This window comes from Lepisosteus platostomus, chromosome 4, assembly GCF_059453375.1.
Source record: "Lepisosteus platostomus isolate fLepPlt1 chromosome 4, fLepPlt1.hap1, whole genome shotgun sequence".
NCBI classification, from domain to species: domain Eukaryota; kingdom Metazoa; phylum Chordata; class Actinopteri; order Semionotiformes; family Lepisosteidae; genus Lepisosteus; species Lepisosteus platostomus.
In genome coordinates, this window is record NC_142614.1 from 27,995,747 (window position 1) to 28,014,398 (window position 18,652).

Genomic DNA, 18,652 nt, shown 5'->3' on the forward strand with positions numbered 1-18,652 from the left:
GTCTTGAGTAGATTTGCACATACAGATGTGAGCTTAAGCATTAGATTCATATCATATATGTTTTTGTTTTTTGATTGGGAATATGGTTTGGAGTTAGAAATTGTCATATACTGTCCAGAAACGATCATTCCAAGTAAAATAAATTTTAAAAAAATACTTATTAATTCTATAAAGGATATAGTATCTTAAAATAATAAAGTTATTAAGTTCTACTAGGTCCTTTTGGATCTAACATTAAACATACAGCTGAACTGAACCTCCATTAATTTTCTAGCCACTTCATCCAATTCAGGGTTGCAGGGGAGCCGGAACAATAATAGACGTGAGGCAGGATACACCCTGGATGGGACACCAGTCCATTGCAGGGCAGACACATAGACACAAACACACACATTCACACCAGGGCCAATATTTCCAGAAGCCAATTAACCTACCACCATGTTTCTGCACTGCGGGAGAAAACCAGAACATCCAGAGGAAACCTGCAGAAACACAGGGAAAATATATAAACTTCACACAGCTAGCATTCCAGGTCTGGAATTAAACCCCGGGCCCCAGCATTGTGAGGCGGCAATGATAACCACTGAACCACTGTGTTGCCCTGAATTGCTTGAAGCAGATAGAAGAGAAAAATGTATTACATTGGTGCATTGTTCTTGTCAGTTCCCAGACCTTAATGTCTATGAAATGCTATGGGCTGAGTCTGACGGACTGAAAAAGATTGTGATTAGCATACTGTAAAGAGACAGTTGGAGATTATTAGGTGGATGGAAAATATGCAGGGACCCTTTTTGTCCCAGGATCCACAGAATGTGTTTTTTAAACACTAAAAGAAAAGCGCACAGTTCCCTCAGCAAGCCCTTCTCAGAGAAGGTGACAAGGCAGAAGTAAATTAAGTTAATTTATCAGCCAGGACACACCCTCCCCAGTAATACAGCTTCCCCAGTAGAGACTGCAATTACTCTTATTACACAACTTCCTCATCATTTTCTGTAGTGCTGTTTACTTTTAAGTAAGAGCTACTCTAGATGTAGCCCTCTTAATTTATTCCCCTACCTAACTTTGTTATTGCCTTCACTGTGATTTGGATGTTTGTTTTGCTCATTATCTCTTAAATACTTAAGGAACTGATTGTTACAAAATTTCCAAGTGCAGTGCTTTGGAAATGCCAGAAGTTAAATATGGAAGTCTCCTTCAGGAATACAAAAATATTCTTAATGTGATAGCAGCAGTACTATCTTAAAGCCCGATCTTTCTTCAAAAGCTTAAAAAAGTTGGGCCTGATTTGAACTGTGATAGGAAATCAGGTTTCTGCTGTGTGTGATGTGAGCATTCTTTTCTAAGGACCTGACTATCCAGCTCAATACCTGAGTACTGTAACTTGGGATGCTTTAGGTGAGATGTTAAACTGTGGTCCTGACTACTTGGTCATTAACAAAGTCCCCTGAATTGGGCTGTTACCTAGCATTTAGGCTGATTTCCACTTTGTGCATGCACAATCTGGTCAAACTCAATTTCTCATTTAATTCAATTAGTGAAGTGATTTCCTACTTCTCAGCCTGACCTGTGGTGTTTTGTGGCTGTGTATCACCCAGGTTGTTGCTACACTTCGTTGGCTAATGTGGAAAATGCTATGGAATGTTTTAAAAAGTGCTATTGAAATGCAAATAATTATTTATTAGTGGTTATCATTGCTGCCTTACAGCCCTGCAGCCCTGGGTTCAATTCCATGTTTGTGTGGGTTTCCTCCTATAGTCCAAAGACATACAGGTAGGTTAATTGGCTTCTGGGGAAAAAAAACATGCAGGTCTAAGTGTGAGCCTGTGCATGTTTGTGTCTCTGTGCCTGCCCTGCGATAGACTGGTGTCCCATCTAGGGTGTATCCTGCCTTGTGCCCATCGCTTGCTGGAATTGAATTATAGTTATTAATCCATGACTGAAAGGGAATTAAAATATAAATCATAGTCCTTACCGCTTGCTATTCTATAAAACATTTACAATTATGAACCCTAACTCCAAGACATTCTGAAAGAAGTGTTAACTTTGTTTTTAAAAACTAATTTCACAGTTAACATCAAAATACATACAGTATAACTACTAGTTGTCTTCCAGGTCTAAGACCTTTGCATGAGAAGAGCTTCTTATAGTCAGCAAGGAAGGATATTTCATAGGAGGGATATAAGAAGGTTATTTTAGTGTTGCCCATAGAATGGGTTAAATACGGGTGTTTGCTGCAGTTCAGCTATAAGGAGTCCAGGAGGAGGAGTCCAGAATAGTGTTCTTTTCAAGAGCTGTGCAGCGGGGGCTGGGTCTGTTTGGCACGGATGCGCCACCGCTGCTCCCACATGAGAAGCTGGCTGGATTCGTGCTGGCGTGCGACATCTCTGCTGAAGAAAGGCGGAGCTCAGGCTGCCATGTAGGCGCGGCCTCAAGCGGGCTGATGCTGACGGTGTTTGATGGACGTGTCTCATTGTGCTCGCCTCTAGGTTGAGGAAGTTGGGCTCTGGGCGGATAATTCTGGTACTGGCCGTGTGTTTGCCGAAGGGTTTACCAAGTGACGGCGACTTTTTGGTCGTCTATCTTTTCTTTAAAATAAAAGACACCTTCAACTCACGTTGTTGAGAACTATAAGGGGAACTGCGACCGGTTAGTTGCTTTTAGTTTTTCGGTGGAGTCTTCAGGTTTTACCCCGTGGCGATCTTATTTTTACGTGGAGCTGCAAGTTGAAATCGTGGCACTGTATCGCTTTACGGGAAGGAAGGAACATTCCGCTGGTCCCGGGGCTGCTGCGTGCGAGTGAGTTTCAATTTGGTGTCCCTGTCTTTCCGACTGTTGCCAACCGAAAGACCGGTTTAAAACCATAATGAGTCGAGTCGATATCATTTCCCCCTATTCTTCTCTTAAATGTATGTAATTCTCTCACCTGTAGTGGCCGATGGCAGTTCATGAATGTTATTTTTATGAAGCTGTTGGTTAAGACTGTCTTTTAATGGAATGCTGCACATGTAGTACAGCTCACTGATGTGTGGAGAAGGATTGTCGGTGGCCATTCATTGTTACAGTATTTTGTAAACCAACCGTGCTCTGCTCGAAGGTTTCGAATTGTTTTAATATATGTATTTTGTAAGATTTGTATTAGTCTATTTTTAACGTGACCTGAAGAATAAAGCAGGCAGGTTGTTTGGGCTGGTCTGCATCAAATAAACTACATTATTGTGCTAAAAATGACGCACAGGGAGGTAATCTGCTTAATTTTCAAATCCGTCTCTGAATTGCGGAATTAGTCTGTTTATATGACGTTAAGTAGATATGTGTCTTCCAAGTTTTATAATAAGGTCATTTATTTTGTTTTATTGTGCAAATGTCTTCCAGTTATTGTTGTAAGTCAAAGGCGGGTACGATGCAGTGCCATGTTTTATCGATGTTGCATTTTAAACAATGCTACAAAGAAAAAAAAGCCCTTTAGTTATTTGTGAATTACTTAGTTCCTTTGAGGAACTCTACTTTCATACCAAACCCTAATGACTATCTTCTACATAATGTAGGAACTGTATGATACTGTATATGTGTCTCAGCTCCTGGATGTGCAATGTACTTCAACTTAAGTGTAAGCTCGACTGATGATAATGTTTCCTTTTTACTTTTGGGATTTGTATACTACCCTGTTGGGGACGATTTGTGGTGGTGATGATTATGATGATCATACAGTACATGCATTAGTTAAACTTCCGTTAATAGTGAAACGTCGTACGTTACAGTCGTTTCAGTGGCATTTTCTTTGCTCGGTATTGGATTCTGACTTTCCGAGTCTCAAATGAATGGACTTTATTCGCTAACAGCTGGGGAAAAGCACTACTCGACGTGGCCTGTCCTGCTAACGTCTCTGTAGGCTTTGTGCTGGGGCCCGCAAGGCGAGTTGGAATTACCTCTTGTCTGTCGAGGGTATTACATTTTGCATAGGACATTCTCCAAATTTTTGATACTATATGAACGGTGAAATCTCCGTCAGTAATGGGAAAATGGACGAAAATATAATCGACGACGCTGTTCAAAAGCTTACTTCAAATTGTACTATTTGAAGTAAGGGCATCCAAATGTATAGATGTTTACATAGTTCGTTAGATGGAGTGACAATTTATCAATTGTTACAGCGTGCTTTTGAGGGCGTTAGTGTTATATTTTCCAATAGAAAAATATGGACCCTTGTGAACCACTTTAATTACCCGATTTTGCTTTTGTTAAGGATATGTACGGAATGAAACATAAAAGATGAGACAGGTTTTCTCGTTTTAAAAAAGACCCTGGTAATAAAATCAACAAGTTCAAACATTATCCACAATGTATTATTATACTTGTTTAACCATAACACATAATAATATAAAAGGAATAAAAGGAAGCCTGGATAATGTTAACATAAAACACATACGTATTTATGGCCTTATATATAAATACTGAACCGAGCTTTATAACAATGTCAGTTACCTCTCAGAAGCGTGTTTAAAACGCTGTATCTGGCTTATAACTTAAGTAGCTCGGAAAAAAGCAAAGTAAACTCTTAACACTCAATTTAAATTTTCTAGGCCTTTTTAAATTTTATAGTGTATTGAATTATAATTATTCTTTTAGTGTCTGTTGTACATGCTGTTAATTTTGCATTACTCTTAATTTTGTTTTGTAACATCCATTTTACTCATCTTTTCAAAAATGTGTTATCTTAAATGGATTCTATTTTGTGCCAGCAGACAGGAGAGCTAAAATCTTCTCAGGAGTAGATTGCTTTTTCTGGAAAAAAAAAAGGTTAAAGTTTTAAGCACGTGAGGTTAGAGGTTGATAATTGTTAGAAACATCTTAAATGTAGGAAATGTGGAGATTTGTGTTGGAAATCATAAAATAAGTAATCCCTACTGACTGCATTTTCTTTTCCATGTTTTTAGGTCAAGGGTGAGATTATGGTTTCAAATCACATTGGTCACTTTGTGGTAGCACCCTGGTAGATTAGAATTCCTGGTGGGATTAAAGTGATACACAGGCACGTATTTGCATGGGTGTGCTGTGTGTCGATCAGGCGTTGATTCTGCAGTTGCATTTGATCTCTAAATGCATTTTATGCCAAAAGAGCTTTTAGTTTTAATTTTTTATTAATCTAATGAGTGGATCACATGTTCGATAACCCCAAAATAGCAAAGGGATTAATATAAAAAATATTGACTCTTTAGCATAATTTAATGAAAATGCTTGACAATGAAAAATTAAGCATGTGTGTTTAGGTCATGTATATCCCTAGGAATGCACATAGATTGTATAAATCTGTCTCACCCCGATGTTTTGTTCTTGAAGCACGTACTAAAGGTCTTCTGGTCTGTTTTCTAGGTCAGGGATGCATTTGGAGCGCTTCAGCCGAAGTCATTAGACAGATGGGCATACTGAGTCTGAAGCACCATGAAGGTGCAGCAGATTGCAGGACTTTAAAACGAAGTGACATTTTGAAGCATTGAAGAAAAAGACGGAGGATACAGAGGTGAGAAAAAGAAAGGAACAGCTATCTTAACCAAGAATCAAGAGAGGACATTTGCGAAGAATCTTGCAAAACAACGGACTTCCATGCTTTAGAAGAACATTGACACTGTTTTTGTGCTTGTGTTGGATTTCTTGCTTTTAGCGAATCCTTAAAATTCCCTTTACATCTTACTTCAGGGAGTATAAGAAAACAAAACAGCCTTGCTTTGTAAAGCTGACAGGTTTGACAGGGGTTTGTTAATTTTGGTACATTTGGATTAATAATTTAAGTCATCAACATGAGTGCAGAAGGATACCAGTACAGAGCACTTTATGACTACAAGAAGGAAAGGGAGGAAGATATTGATTTGCATCTGGGAGACATATTGATTGTGAGTAAGGGTGCGTTACTGGCTCTTGGGTATGGTGACGGTTTTGAAGAGAAGCCTGATGAAATAGGCTGGCTGCATGGCTTCAATGAAACAACACAGGAAAAGGGTGACTTTCCTGGAACCTACGTTGAGTTCATAGGGAAAAAGAGAATTTCACCCCCAACACCAAAACCTAGGCCCCAAAGACCACTGCCTGTTGCACCGGGGCCAACGAAAGCGGATTCGGACTCGGAACAAGGTGAGTTTGCATGAAGCTTGTATTCTACTAAGACTGTGTCTTTGATATTGTTTTTAAGAAAACAACCGGTATCTTGAAACGTATCAAGACTTACCTTACTTATTTGCCATAACTTTTCCTATGGTCTTTTCCTGGTAGAGATAGGTAACTTGTCACCACAATAGTAAAAAGGTTCCAGTCTTCCATTCTGTATTGAAGCAGTTTCATTTCAAAATAGGTAGTATTACGTTAGCATGTGATCATTTCAGTGTAATTTTTCTTTAAAAATCAGTGAGGTTTTTGAGTGTTGTTTGATTTTTACAGTTTACAGAATCTCTTGAATTGAACTATTGATATGCCTTCAAATACTTCAGTCAATGAATTCCATTCCCTTTCTGTGTGGAGACGTAATTTGCAGAAACATGCAGTAATTCAGATTGTCTGCTGTGTTCACGTATGTTCATGTTTTAATTGGACTGTTGTATATGTAAAAGAAATTAAAACACTGAGCTTTGTTTTTTGTAGACTTCCCAAATGTCATTGGATTCTGTTTAGTTCTATGAAAGGAACCTGATATTTGTCATCCTGTACAAATATTCCCCGTTAGGAAGGCTGAAACTGAGATACCATCACCCATCCAGGTTTATGCATACGAGTGTGGTTAGCCCATTTTTCATTTCTAATTTCCTTTTATTGATTTACAAACCAAACTTTTCAATTTTTATTTGTGAGAAATGTAGGGTCTATTTTGACAGAAAGGTAGACTTCATCTTGCACATGGCTTAGTCAAACGCATGAGTCTTTGCTCATGTAACATTAGATTGTTCACCTTGTGTGATGTGGTACCAGTTACTTCTCAGAAGCATAGTTTAAGTGTACTTGTTTATAGTGTCAACAAATATTTGTCACCATGATGTGTTGTTGCACTGCTTATTGTTAATTGATTGCTGTATTGCACAAATTTGTTTTAGTTCAGTTTAATTTAACAGGAGCTGAAAGTGAGGTAGATCTAGAGCCTGTAACATGTTCTGATTTGCTTGAGTATTTAAAATCTCTTTAACAGCATGATACTGAATTTATCAGAGATTAGATCATGAAGAAGTATACCGCTGTGTTTTCAGCAAATAGTCCATGCCAGTGACCAGGTGTTGATGCCCAAGATCTATATCTCCTCAAGCAGATATTTAATACGATTTTCAGCTCAGCTGAAATCTGTGTAGTCTTTGTCACAGTTGAATAAAATGCTATGATTGTTTGACAAAACTGTGATGTGAACAAAATGCCACCCTTTAAGCCTGCAAAAACAACTTGTGTCTTTAATTGTTTGACTGTGGCAAGCACCGAATGTTCGGCTTATGGTAATGCAAAGCAACAGATGTGAGAAAGAGGCTGTGCAACAGCAACATTCTTTGGCTCCCCACTGCTAAATTAATAGCTATGAGAATCTGTCCTAGGTTTTCCATCTTTCCTCGGTTGTCCTAGGTTGGTTTCATGATGCTGTGAATGAAACCAGTTGATTCGGCTGGCAGTGATTGCTTGCTTTCCCATTGCTCCTTTACTGCCCATATTGTTTTTAGCCATGACTTACAGTGAACACGGAGCACTGTGATACGTTTATTTCTGGTGATTTAAGTTTTCTGTAATAGGTCAGCGTGGTTCAAATTGTTTTAGAAAGTAAAATCTATTTTGGGCCTCGGAAACACACGGTTTGTGCCGTGCTGTGAGTGTCACCTCACATCATTTGCCAAACCGCTTTATACCATACGGTGTCGTGGGAACTACCTGGAAAGCAACGAGCGCAAGGCAGGGTACACCCTGGACTGGGCGCCATGCTGTGTATATGTTAAGGACAATTCAATTAAGATTCAGTGTGGTCACGGTATGTGAAGAATGTAGGAAAGCATGTACAAGGCACCTGTTCAGCCTGTAATGCAACAGGATGGATCATTTCTCTCAGAGAGGCGTAGCAGGGAGTCTCATTAGATCATGTCTCAGGCCTGTAAAATTCCATCAGGGACCAGAGTTACTTCCCTGTGAGCTGCATGTGATCCCCTGATATGTACCTTTGATGTAATTGAAAGATTTTAATAAACTGCCTGTCTGAACATTTTTCCTTTGGTACCACAGAATGGGCACTGTAAACCTGTTTGTATACCCTTATACTTTTAATCAGAACTTAAGAAAATGGTGGATGTCCCTCCGTTTCATTAATGTGCAGGGGAACTCTTTTTTTATCGTGTAAAATAAGTCAGCATTTGTCAGAACCTCAGAACCAGACACCTTAATTAGGCCTTACACATTTTGTCTAGTTACATATTTGTATTTCCTTAATTACCTTTATGATGAAAAGTATTAAACGTGGGCTGGGAAGTGCTAATATTATGGTTTATTCTGAATACCTTTAAGAAAAAGAGGACAGAATTAAAAATTAATAAACATTTTTAAGCATGTTTAAGAATGGCTGCTCTAGAGGAAAAGCAAAAATCGGATTTTAAATTTATGAATTTCACGATCAGTGATGGGCGTTGGGTGTCGTTTATTTGTGTGACCACATTGCACTTCTGTGGAAGCTGAAGGAGACTGTGAGCAAAACTGTCAAGTTTTTTTGTTGCCTTCCTTTTATTTTCAATAAGATAACTTATTTCCATCTCGATGTTTTTTAAATATGTTGATTTAAGAGATTGATATCTTACACAATCGACTGCAGACAGGTCAGTGTCATATCACTTCTCCATTTTCATGTTAAGGCTCCAGGAGTGCTCACACTAGCTACAAACATTGAGTTTGTCCTCCTCAGCTTTGCACTACTGCCTGGGGAGTCCAAGACCCAGTTGGCTAAAGGCAAAGCACAGACTCAAACCAGCAATGTCTAGACTTACTCGTTTAAACTGCTTCTTGGAAGCACCTTTCCTGCCAGTTAAGACTCCCCATACGTTACTATTTTTATGAAATTATTTGTGTGACTAATCATCCGCCTACAGAAAGCATCTTTTAATGAAAAATACACTGTAAATTGATATCGTACGAGGCCAGTCTATGATTAGTATGTCTTAAGGTGTCTAAACGATACCATACACTGTGGCTAGCAATAAATAGTCGTGTATCAAAGTAAATGCCACTGAAGTTTATTAGGCCTTTTATTGCTTGGCTTTTGCTGGTGGGATGTAGCCTGGACAGTCCCATTCATATTTTGGTACTGACATTGTGCAAAAAGCTGCAAGAGCCAGACAGTATAACAAGTGCATCTCTTGGCAAGAGCGATTCTGATGTTTGGGGAAAATTCGCTGTTTTGTTTTGCTTAGTTATTTGATGCAGTATTAGGCTTGTTAGTGCAGCTTAGAGGAGCTGTATTTTATTGAAAAATGGTAGAGACTAATTTGGCACCTGATATGTAATATGTAAGGAGGCAAAAATACATGAAACATTTTTCTTTTGTGGTTAGGAAGTGGGCAAAATGAAGTTCTGGTTAGAAGCTTCACTATTTAACAGCTGCAAAATGGCAGTTATGTTGAGTGATTATTCCTCTGACACGACCAAATGATCCTACCATGTTAGTACCCTCTGTAGTTCCATTCATGTCTCCTTTTCACTGGCATTTTGAAAGGATGCAGTTGTTGGCTGTACAACTGGTTAATGAATCTTTCACATTTGTGTAAGTATTACTCTTCAGCAAGAGTTCAAATAAGAACCATGAAGTTGCCCTGCAGGCTTGTGCTATACAGTATATGATAGTTGAATAGCTGAGTACGAGAAGGGTGAGTAGTGATTATGCATTAAAAAATAGTGCAGAATCTCTGTCGTTCAATTTGAATAACACACGTGCACTGTTCTCTTTTTTGGTCGGTAATGAAAGTCAGCGAGGAAGTTTAATTTATCCCTATTTTATACCGGTAAGGGGAAGATCTTTCAGCTTGAATTTCCTTATTGCTCCTGCTTCTAGTTACATACAGGACTTTTTTTGTGACTGAGGAAAAAAATATAAAGGAGGAATAAACTGACTTAAACTTGTACTCTCTTAATAAAATGATTTGTGAAAGCCGTTTCAATGGATGACTTATCAAATGAAGAAACAGGATGTCTTATTTTTTCTGGCTCAGAAGAATTTGACACTTTACACTTGACTTAAAAGGTGTGCATTTTCATAAATGTGCATTTTGGCTAAAATAGTTTCAGAAAAAGAAAGAAATCTGAAGGTGTGCTAAATGTTTGTTTCAATGTGTTATTTGCAAGAATGTGTTATTAAATTAAACACTTAGCTATATTGCTAAGAATGGTTTCACTCTGTGGAAGGATGTTGTGATTTTCTTTTTCTAAACTGTCTAGAATGATGGAATGTATATTAGAATAAAACATAAGTCCAGGCTGATCTCCTCTATGTTCATCAGTTTTTCCCAGCTTCATCTTGGCTTTAACCTACATTCTCTGTAACTCCAGTCCAGTTCAGCTGAATGCTAACTGGTCACACAAGACAATACAGCTGGCACTGCTCCAGATCATGGTGCATTGTACCCCCAGCTCCAGCCCTGGCTGGCTGAAAGTGCATGTGGTGTACAGTTCCTCTTTGTTACAACTGCATAAAAAGGAGATAAAATTGCATTTCTTTTAGCACAAAGGATTTTGCACATCTCGTGAAATTTTCTGCCGACTAATCTCCATGTGATGTAGATGACCAGCTTACTGGGGACTTATGTTAACGGAACAGACAGATTCCTAGGAGCAACTACAATACATTGCCTAGTTTCTCCCTAATATATCACACTGTATATTTGTCTTGGGTAAGAGGACATATTGTTTTGTAAATGGAAGAGAAACTGTTGTAAATCCTTCTCTGGTTAAATTAAATGCTGCCCTTTTTGTTCAGATTCCAAGAAGCAAAGTATGGTTTTATTTATGGTAAATGGTTTGTGAAAATAGAAACATACACAAATATATTTCATCAGTACTGGCATGTTTGATGTGGCTGTTGCTAGAGAATTGCAAAAATGTTATTTTCTGTACAAGTGGTGATTTATGTAGACTTCGTGAAGTTTCTCCAAAAGTGCCTTTAAAATATATAATTCTGTGACTTTGTGCATTTCAGAGATGTCATGTTTCAGATGTTTTTTTACAATTCATACTATTTTATTTTTAAACATGGTTCTTACCCTGCTTTATCAGTATCTCATTGATGTGTTTTTCTGCTTACTGATCTGCATGTAAATTTATATTGTGTTTTCTGCAATATAATAACTACTCCTTCTACTTCAGTATGTGTGTATTCTGTTGATTATTTCGGGCAGTATAGTTGAAGGATTTATCCCTGTTCTATAGGGAAAATATACTATGCCTCAGCCTACAAATGTGTTTTTATATCTTAATTTGCTTTGTCAAAATACTGTTTTTTTAGGTGCAGTTCTAAATGATTTATAAAAATAAAAATAAAATGACATCGGTCTTGAGAATTACCACTATTAGCGTGACTTCTGAGTGGTGTCAGAAAAATGCCTATTGTCAGTTCTGCTGTGGTCTGCATTTATAGTAGCATTCTGGAAGTCCCATTATGGCTCTTAGCTAGGCAGTGTGAACCTTGACCATAATTCCTTTAACACATTTCCAAGCAAATCAGATCAAACTCAACCAGTCTCAGGGTTACACCTTAGTTGTTGAAGCAATTGAGTTCGAATTTAAGGAAAACCATCAAATTATTTGATTAATTAATTTGAAGGTCTTAGGATCAGTGTCCCCATCATGGGATCACGGGCTTTATTGCTGGTCTTTAAAAAAAAATCTGAGATCATGTTTGCGAGGCCGTATTTGGGATGTTGTAAAACATTTAGAAACAGTTTAGAAACAGTAGAAAGCTTGTGATCCAAACAAGTTAATTTTAAGCGTTTTTTGAAAATCGTGACAAAATGAATTATCTCACAAGTTCCTTCTCGCTGAATTTTGTATCGTCGGAATCCTCAATCTGGTTAGAACGTCTCAAATGCCAAGTTGAAGGGGTCAATGCTTTCTTCTTTGCTAATTAACTCGAGATGCTTTGAGGTATTTCTTTGAGTGTAGTGACTTTTAAAGTGATTTTTTTTGTATTGGTTCATGTCCAGTTCATTACTACACTTGGTCCAGAGTCGCAGTCCCTTCATACATCAGTTATACAAAAAAAAACTTCCCCCAGCTCTTTCATTTCTTCTTTTCTTTTTTTTTGACAACAGGCACTTTCTCTGTACTATATAATATTAATGGGAACACGCATTCTTAAAGCTTTACCTGTTTTTTGAACTGCTTGAAGAGATAGGAATTTGGTCCCTAGAAGGCATGTACATTACAATTACTAGTTATTAACTTCTACAGAACTGACATTCAAGAGCAATGTGCAAAAAATAACTATCTGTTTTAGATGGTATCAACTGATATGTTTTCCTTGCCACTGCTTACTGTATCAATATCATAAAATGATAAAGGGATTAATTACTGTATACCTTTAATGAAACCCTCATGACTGAAGTTAATGCTTGAAAATCAGTAGCTGGTGAGGACTATCGCTGCAGTTAATGCCTTTTCTTCCAGTGCCATCAGTCACCATGTGAAAAGGTTAACACCAACACGGCAAACAAATGAATGCTAGGCTGGTGTAAATGTTCTGGTATTCTGGTAAATGGCAAACAATTACTTAAAAATGACAAGTTGTATCGAAATTAAAACTAACTTTGGAATACAAATAAATCTATATAATGGCATTAAAAAATACTGGCTGCAAGAACAATTTGTCTCGGTTTGGTAGTGATCACCCTTGAGTCTGGCGATGCGCTTCACTGTATTTAAAAGTCAAAATATAGTGTCATTCAGCGTCTATGGGGCCTGATTTATTTTATTGGAAAAGTCTTATCGGGTTATTGCATATTGCGAGGTGACAGGAGTAATAAAACAAAAGCAGTACTGAAGGGTGTTCTTCCTCTCATGAGATTCAGAATGCATTTACAGGAAATGCTCAGCTGCATATCTGTGGAACCAGCAAATGGAAAAGGCTAACAGATTCAGAAGATTAAGCACTCGAGATGAAAGAAATGCAGAGGTGGGGGGGGGAGAGCTGGAAGATGCTCGTGTAAGACCCGTTGGCACTCTTTTGATGACAGCTCTTGTTTATTTCCTTCAGAGTGATTTCTGTGTAGCAGGATGGTAGAATGCCTGTCCTAGTGATTGGGAAGGCGAAATGCGATGAAGGCTTGCAATGTTTAGCCGGCGGTCAGTGGTGGAGCGAGGGCATGTAGAGAGTGTAAATGTAGCATCAGGAAAAGAATGGGCCTCTGTTCACTCACTGAGAGGCCCAGGATTTGGGGGCTGGGTGTTGAATTCTCCGCGCCTCAGAGTGTTTGTGATTTATTGCTGGTCACTGAAAGATCTGGCAGATCTCTCTCTCCCCTTCCTCCTGTCCTTTTTTTGCAAAATGTCTTGATGTTTCTGAAGTTCCCTCTGCTTTCAGAGTCTGCAGGGGCACGGCATGCTTTGAGCCACAGGGGTTTAACATCAGAGTGGCAGATGTTGGGGGGGGGGGGGGGGGAACTGGCAAGAAATGTAACCTGCCCTTCCCAAGACTGTGTCTGTGTCAGCTTGCTTTCAGCTGGGCTTCTGATCTGTACAATAATCTGCATCACTGTCCTGTGTTTATTATGGACTGTGGTAGTGAAACTAAGGTAATGTTTCATCTTCTTGCAGGGGGTGGAAGATTTTTAACAGCTCAGAGAACATTTTGGTCCTCTTTTAGTTTGGTCGTGAAACGTAGATCCAGTTTGTTACACAAAGAGGCTTTGGTGTCTGCAGTGAACTATCCAGCCAGTTGCTGAAGCTCATCCCCTGCCTTCCTCCAGGAAAACAACTGGATGGAGCTTGTGAATTGGAGAGATCCGACCAAATAAGAGGAGTGAATTGTAAATCCCTCGTGTTTTTAATTTAAAAAATAGCAAGACTCCTGCATTCAATAATAATAGCTACATCTTTTTTTTTCTTCCTAAATTTCAGTTTTAAAGTTTTGGGGTCCTTTTAGGCTAATATTCAAAAAGATAGGAAATATTATGGAACACCCCTCCCCATCGAAGTATATATTATAATGTAATACCAGTGATATGGAAAGTCCAATCAGCATAAAAACAGATCCCTAAGAAAATACTGATGTTAAGAGAAGTAAACATTTATTTTAAAACATTTACATGGTTTGAACATTTTTAAGCTGTTTACAGTAGAACAGCCAAGTGGAAAACTTGCCTAATCCCTGAACTGCCATTAATAATTCCATTCATCGCCTCTGAGAATACTGCTTCTTCGTGGAAAGGGCTGCAGCATCCCAGAGCCGGCCTTGGATATATGGGCTATAAAGAGGTACTACTCCCTGGATGGGACTCTAGTCCGTGACAGACACACAGGCAGAAAATATAGAGACGCCAGCAAATCTACTGAGTCTTTCAAAGGTGGGAAGAAACTTAAAGCTGTCTATAATATCATTGTCTACGTTAAAAGAATATGCAAACTCCACCAAAAGGTGCCTCAGTCTGTATTCAAGCTGAGAGACCCAAGAGCTGTGAGACAGCTGTGCCAGTATGCCTCCTACCATTAGTAACCAGACCTCTTGTGTTTCCTTTATATTTGTATGATATTGCTGTGGGAGATGATTAGTCCCTTAGTATGAGCAGTCTTGAATGGAAACTTGGTGTGTCAGCCATTAGTTTTTGAAAAATGAAATTTTCAGTATTTACTAGCATTGCACACTTTGAGCTTCAGTCTAATTGTAAAACAGGTCACACTTGGCTGGCTTTACACACAATGCAAACACCCATTAATTAATTCCCATCTGAAAATGGTTTGTAAGGATCGATTATGCAGAAAGGTTTATTGAAGACATTCAAGACCAGAAGCATTAAAAAGATATAACCTGTCCATTGTCCTTGGCAAAAATATGGATACATGGAAAAAACAGTATAGCAAAAATAACCTGCAGCATTTAAAAAAAAAATGTGGCCTAATTTTTGTTACTTTTTGATATTTGCGTTCCTGTGATGTCGCTATTATGTTTCTGTAGCTGGTCTTCAGAATAGCAAAAACATGTTTGGGCTTGTCTGAAAACTACTTTTCCCTTTTCTTTTATTTTTAAGGTGTTGATCCCTGAGCATATTTTTAATTCCTTTTTGTGATGCTTGGTTACAATGGCAATTCATAATGAAAACAGGTCCTTTCATACTGATGCAGTGCTTCAGATTCTCTATTCCTCTTTCTGAAGGAGTTCTCTTGACATTCAGTCATGTGGAAAAAGACATTGCATCAGTCTCCTGTTTTGTTTCAGAGTTTCATTCAGGTTCCGCATTTACTTGTCTGAGACATTGGCTTTTTTCCTTAGCTTCACAGTGTTATGGCTTCTTTTAAAATATTCGACCTAATTGAACTTAATGTACGTCATTCCTATTTTCACAGAGTCCTTAGTGTATCTTTGGAGCCCACAGTATCATTTTTCTTCATTCCTCCCTGCTTTTCTTGTGAGAGTATTTCAAAGTATAATCAAATGTTATTCTGCTTGTTCTGTTGTACTATAGCCTGTTTTAAAACCATACTGATAATTTATTTTGTTCAGTAATATAAATTGGTCATTAATAGAGCACTTATATGAACATGTATGTGTAATGTGTAGAATGCAATTGTTTTATTTAATAAATTATTGTATTATTATGAGATTGCTTAAATCTTGTTGTAACATCAGATAAATATGCTAGTACCAAATGCTAAAGAATATCCAGAACAGACGTGAGCATGTACAGTATGTAGCTTGTCCACAGGCGTATAATGCTTAAACCCTTGTGCAATATGCTGTAGTACAAGCCGTTCTAGAATGCTCTTTGAATATGTAACTGAACTACACATGGGGCCTACTTGAAACTTGAAAACATTGACAAAGCTGCCTGCTGAACTGCTACAGGACAAGTTGCATAGCTGGAGTTTGAGATAATGTCCCCTGCTCCTTTTCTGGGCCCCATCAGTGCTCTGACTAACATCTGCAGGACTGAACAGTGTTATTAAGGAGATTCTGGTTGCTTGGCTTCAGGAAGAATGCAGGGCTTCTGCTTACTGGGAAGGAAGCAGAGTACTGACAGCTGTGTAGACCACTGGTGGAGGTCTTTGACTTCCAAGTGAAAAACACAAGAATATCGTTGATATGCTGTAGGGTGTTTTTTTTGTCTATCTCCAAAAAAATAAAACTAGAAAATAAATCTGGTCATGCTTTTGCTTTCCTGTCAGATCAATTAGAGCAGCAGTCTCAAATTGGATGGTCTAGAAAGGTGTTCTGCTGATTCGGATGGTATGTTTGGCTTACTGCTGTGATAGCTCTGGATTTTGCAGGGCTGTTTCTTTCAGTTCTGATGACGGTTTTGCACTGAGTTTCAGATGCCTGATTCATTGATTCAGATTCCTTACATTGTGATGAATCAGGACAAGTGTTATAATTGCTGCAGCTTCCTTCACAATTAATTCAGACATTCAATGGCCTTTCTAGTCGCCTGCATGGCTAGGACTTGTCCTCTCTGTGGCTCTCAAACTTAGACATGTTACAGTGGACATGAAGCTGTAGGTTAGGAGTATATGGACAGCATCATTAAAAAGTTATTTATACGTTTATTCATATAATGTCTGATTTCATCTACGGACATGATTTCATGAGTGATAAGTTAATAATAACTTTTGTCAATGCATTAATGACATTTACTGTTGGCTTCAGTGGCAGATGAGTTCCTTTTTACTTTTCTGTTTCTTAGACTTGCTGTATTATAGAGAAAAACGTAATTAAGGCAACAATTGATTGCTTTATCAACTTTGTGAGTATATATACAGTGCATTGCAAAAGTATTCTGACCCTTGACCAATTTTCAAATTTTACTGAACTGCAAATCTTACATTGAAATTTAGTTCTCTGTGATATTTTTATTTCTAAGCACTGATACTCAAAATTAATTATTTTTATATGACATTGTTTTATGTTAGGACATATTCTTAAGAAAAATAGCAAACTCAAATATGCTATTTGCATAAGTATTAAATCCCCACATTTTATTATTTTGTAGAGCCACCTTTTGCAATTTCAATGTAGTATTTGTAATTCAGTAAAATGAGAGAACTTGTCAAGGGTTGGAATACATCTGTAAGGCACCGTATAGTGCCTTCTGTATGGCTTTTAGGGATTGCAAATAATGGTTCATAAATGTATAGCAAGCTATTAATTCTAAATTGTCAATTAAAACATGAGACCAGTAAGCTTTGTTCTAAAATATTATTGATCATTAATAGGGATCAGTTACTACATGAATAATTGACCACTTTGAGTTTTCTTTGAATTCTGCAAACTGTAGAATTATCCTACTGTGATCTACATGCAAGAACCTTTGTTCCATACTGGAACAAAGTGTTCATATGGGGGGGGGGGGCTCTGCTGTCTGTGGGAATGCAGTGTGTGTTTGTGGGGGGGGCTCTGCTGTCTGTGGGAATGCAGTGTGTGTTTGTGGGGGGGGGCTCTGCTCTCTGTGGGAATGCAGTGTGTGGGGGGGGGGGCTCTGCTGTCTGTGGGAATGCAGTGTGTGTTTGTGGGGGGGGGCACTGCTGTCTGTGGGAATGCAGTGTGTGTGTGTGGGGGGGGCTCTGCTCTCTGTGGGAATGCAGTGTGTGTTTGTGGGGGGGGGCTCTGCTCTCTGTGGGAATGCAGTGTGTGGGGGGGGGGCTCTGCTGTCTGTGGGAATGCAGTGTGTGTTTGTGGGGGGGGGCACTGCTGTCTGTGGGAATGCAGTGTGTGTGTGTGGGGGGGGCTCTGCTCTCTGTGGGAATGCAGTGTGTGTGTGGGGGGGGCTCTGCTCTCTGTGGGAATGCAGTGTGTGTGTGGGGGGGGGCTCTGCTCTCTGTGGGAATGCAGTGTGTGTGTGGGGGGGTCTGCTCTCTGTGGGAATGCAGTGTGTGTGTGTGGGGGGGTCTGCTCTCTGTGGGAATGCAGTGTGTGTGTGTGGGGGGGGCTCTGCTGTCTGTGGGAATGCAGTGTGTGTTTGTGGGGGGGTCTGCTCTCTGTGGGAATGCAGTGTGTGTTTGTGGGGGGGGGTCTGCTCTCTGTGGGAATGCAGTGTGTGTGTGTGTGGGGGGGGCTCTGCTCTCTGTGGGAATGCAGTGTGTGTTTGTGGGGGGGGGCACTGCTGTCTGTGGGAATGCAGTGTGTGTGTGTGGGGGGGCTCTGCTCTCTGTGGGAATGCAGTGTGTGTTTGTGGGGGGGGCTCTGCTCTCTGTGGGAATGCAGTGTGTGTTTGTGGGGGGGGGCACTGCTGTCTGTGGGAATGCAGTGTGTGTGTGTGGGGGGGGCTCTGCTCTCTGTGGGAATGCAGTGTGTGTGTGTGGGGGGGCTCTGCTCTCTGTGGGAATGCAGTGTGTGTTTGTGGGGGGGGGCACTGCTGTCTGTGGGAATGCAGTGTGTGTGTGTGGGGGGGCTCTGCTCTCTGTGGGAATGCAGTGTGTGGGGGGGGGGTCTGCTCTCTGTGGGAATGCAGTGTGTGTGTGT

At 39.4% G+C, this 18,652-nt stretch overlaps 1 protein-coding gene across 3 annotated transcripts in view; it reads left to right on the forward strand.

The window, feature by feature from the left end:
- Positions 1-2,471: 2,471 nt before the first annotated feature.
- Positions 2,472-18,652, forward strand: part of pik3r1 (phosphoinositide-3-kinase, regulatory subunit 1 (alpha)) — a 47,119-nt gene continuing 30,938 nt past the window's right edge. For 2 of the 3 annotated variants that reach the window (XM_088629330.1, XM_088629332.1), the window contains exons 1-2: positions 2,472-2,796; positions 5,371-6,126. In XM_088629330.1, the coding sequence (XP_088485456.1) occupies positions 5,796-6,126 (331 nt within the window). In that variant the 5' untranslated portion in view covers positions 2,472-2,796; positions 5,371-5,795. The remainder of the gene's footprint in view (positions 2,797-5,370; positions 6,127-18,652) is intronic. The other variant, XM_088629331.1, reaches the window with a different exon arrangement.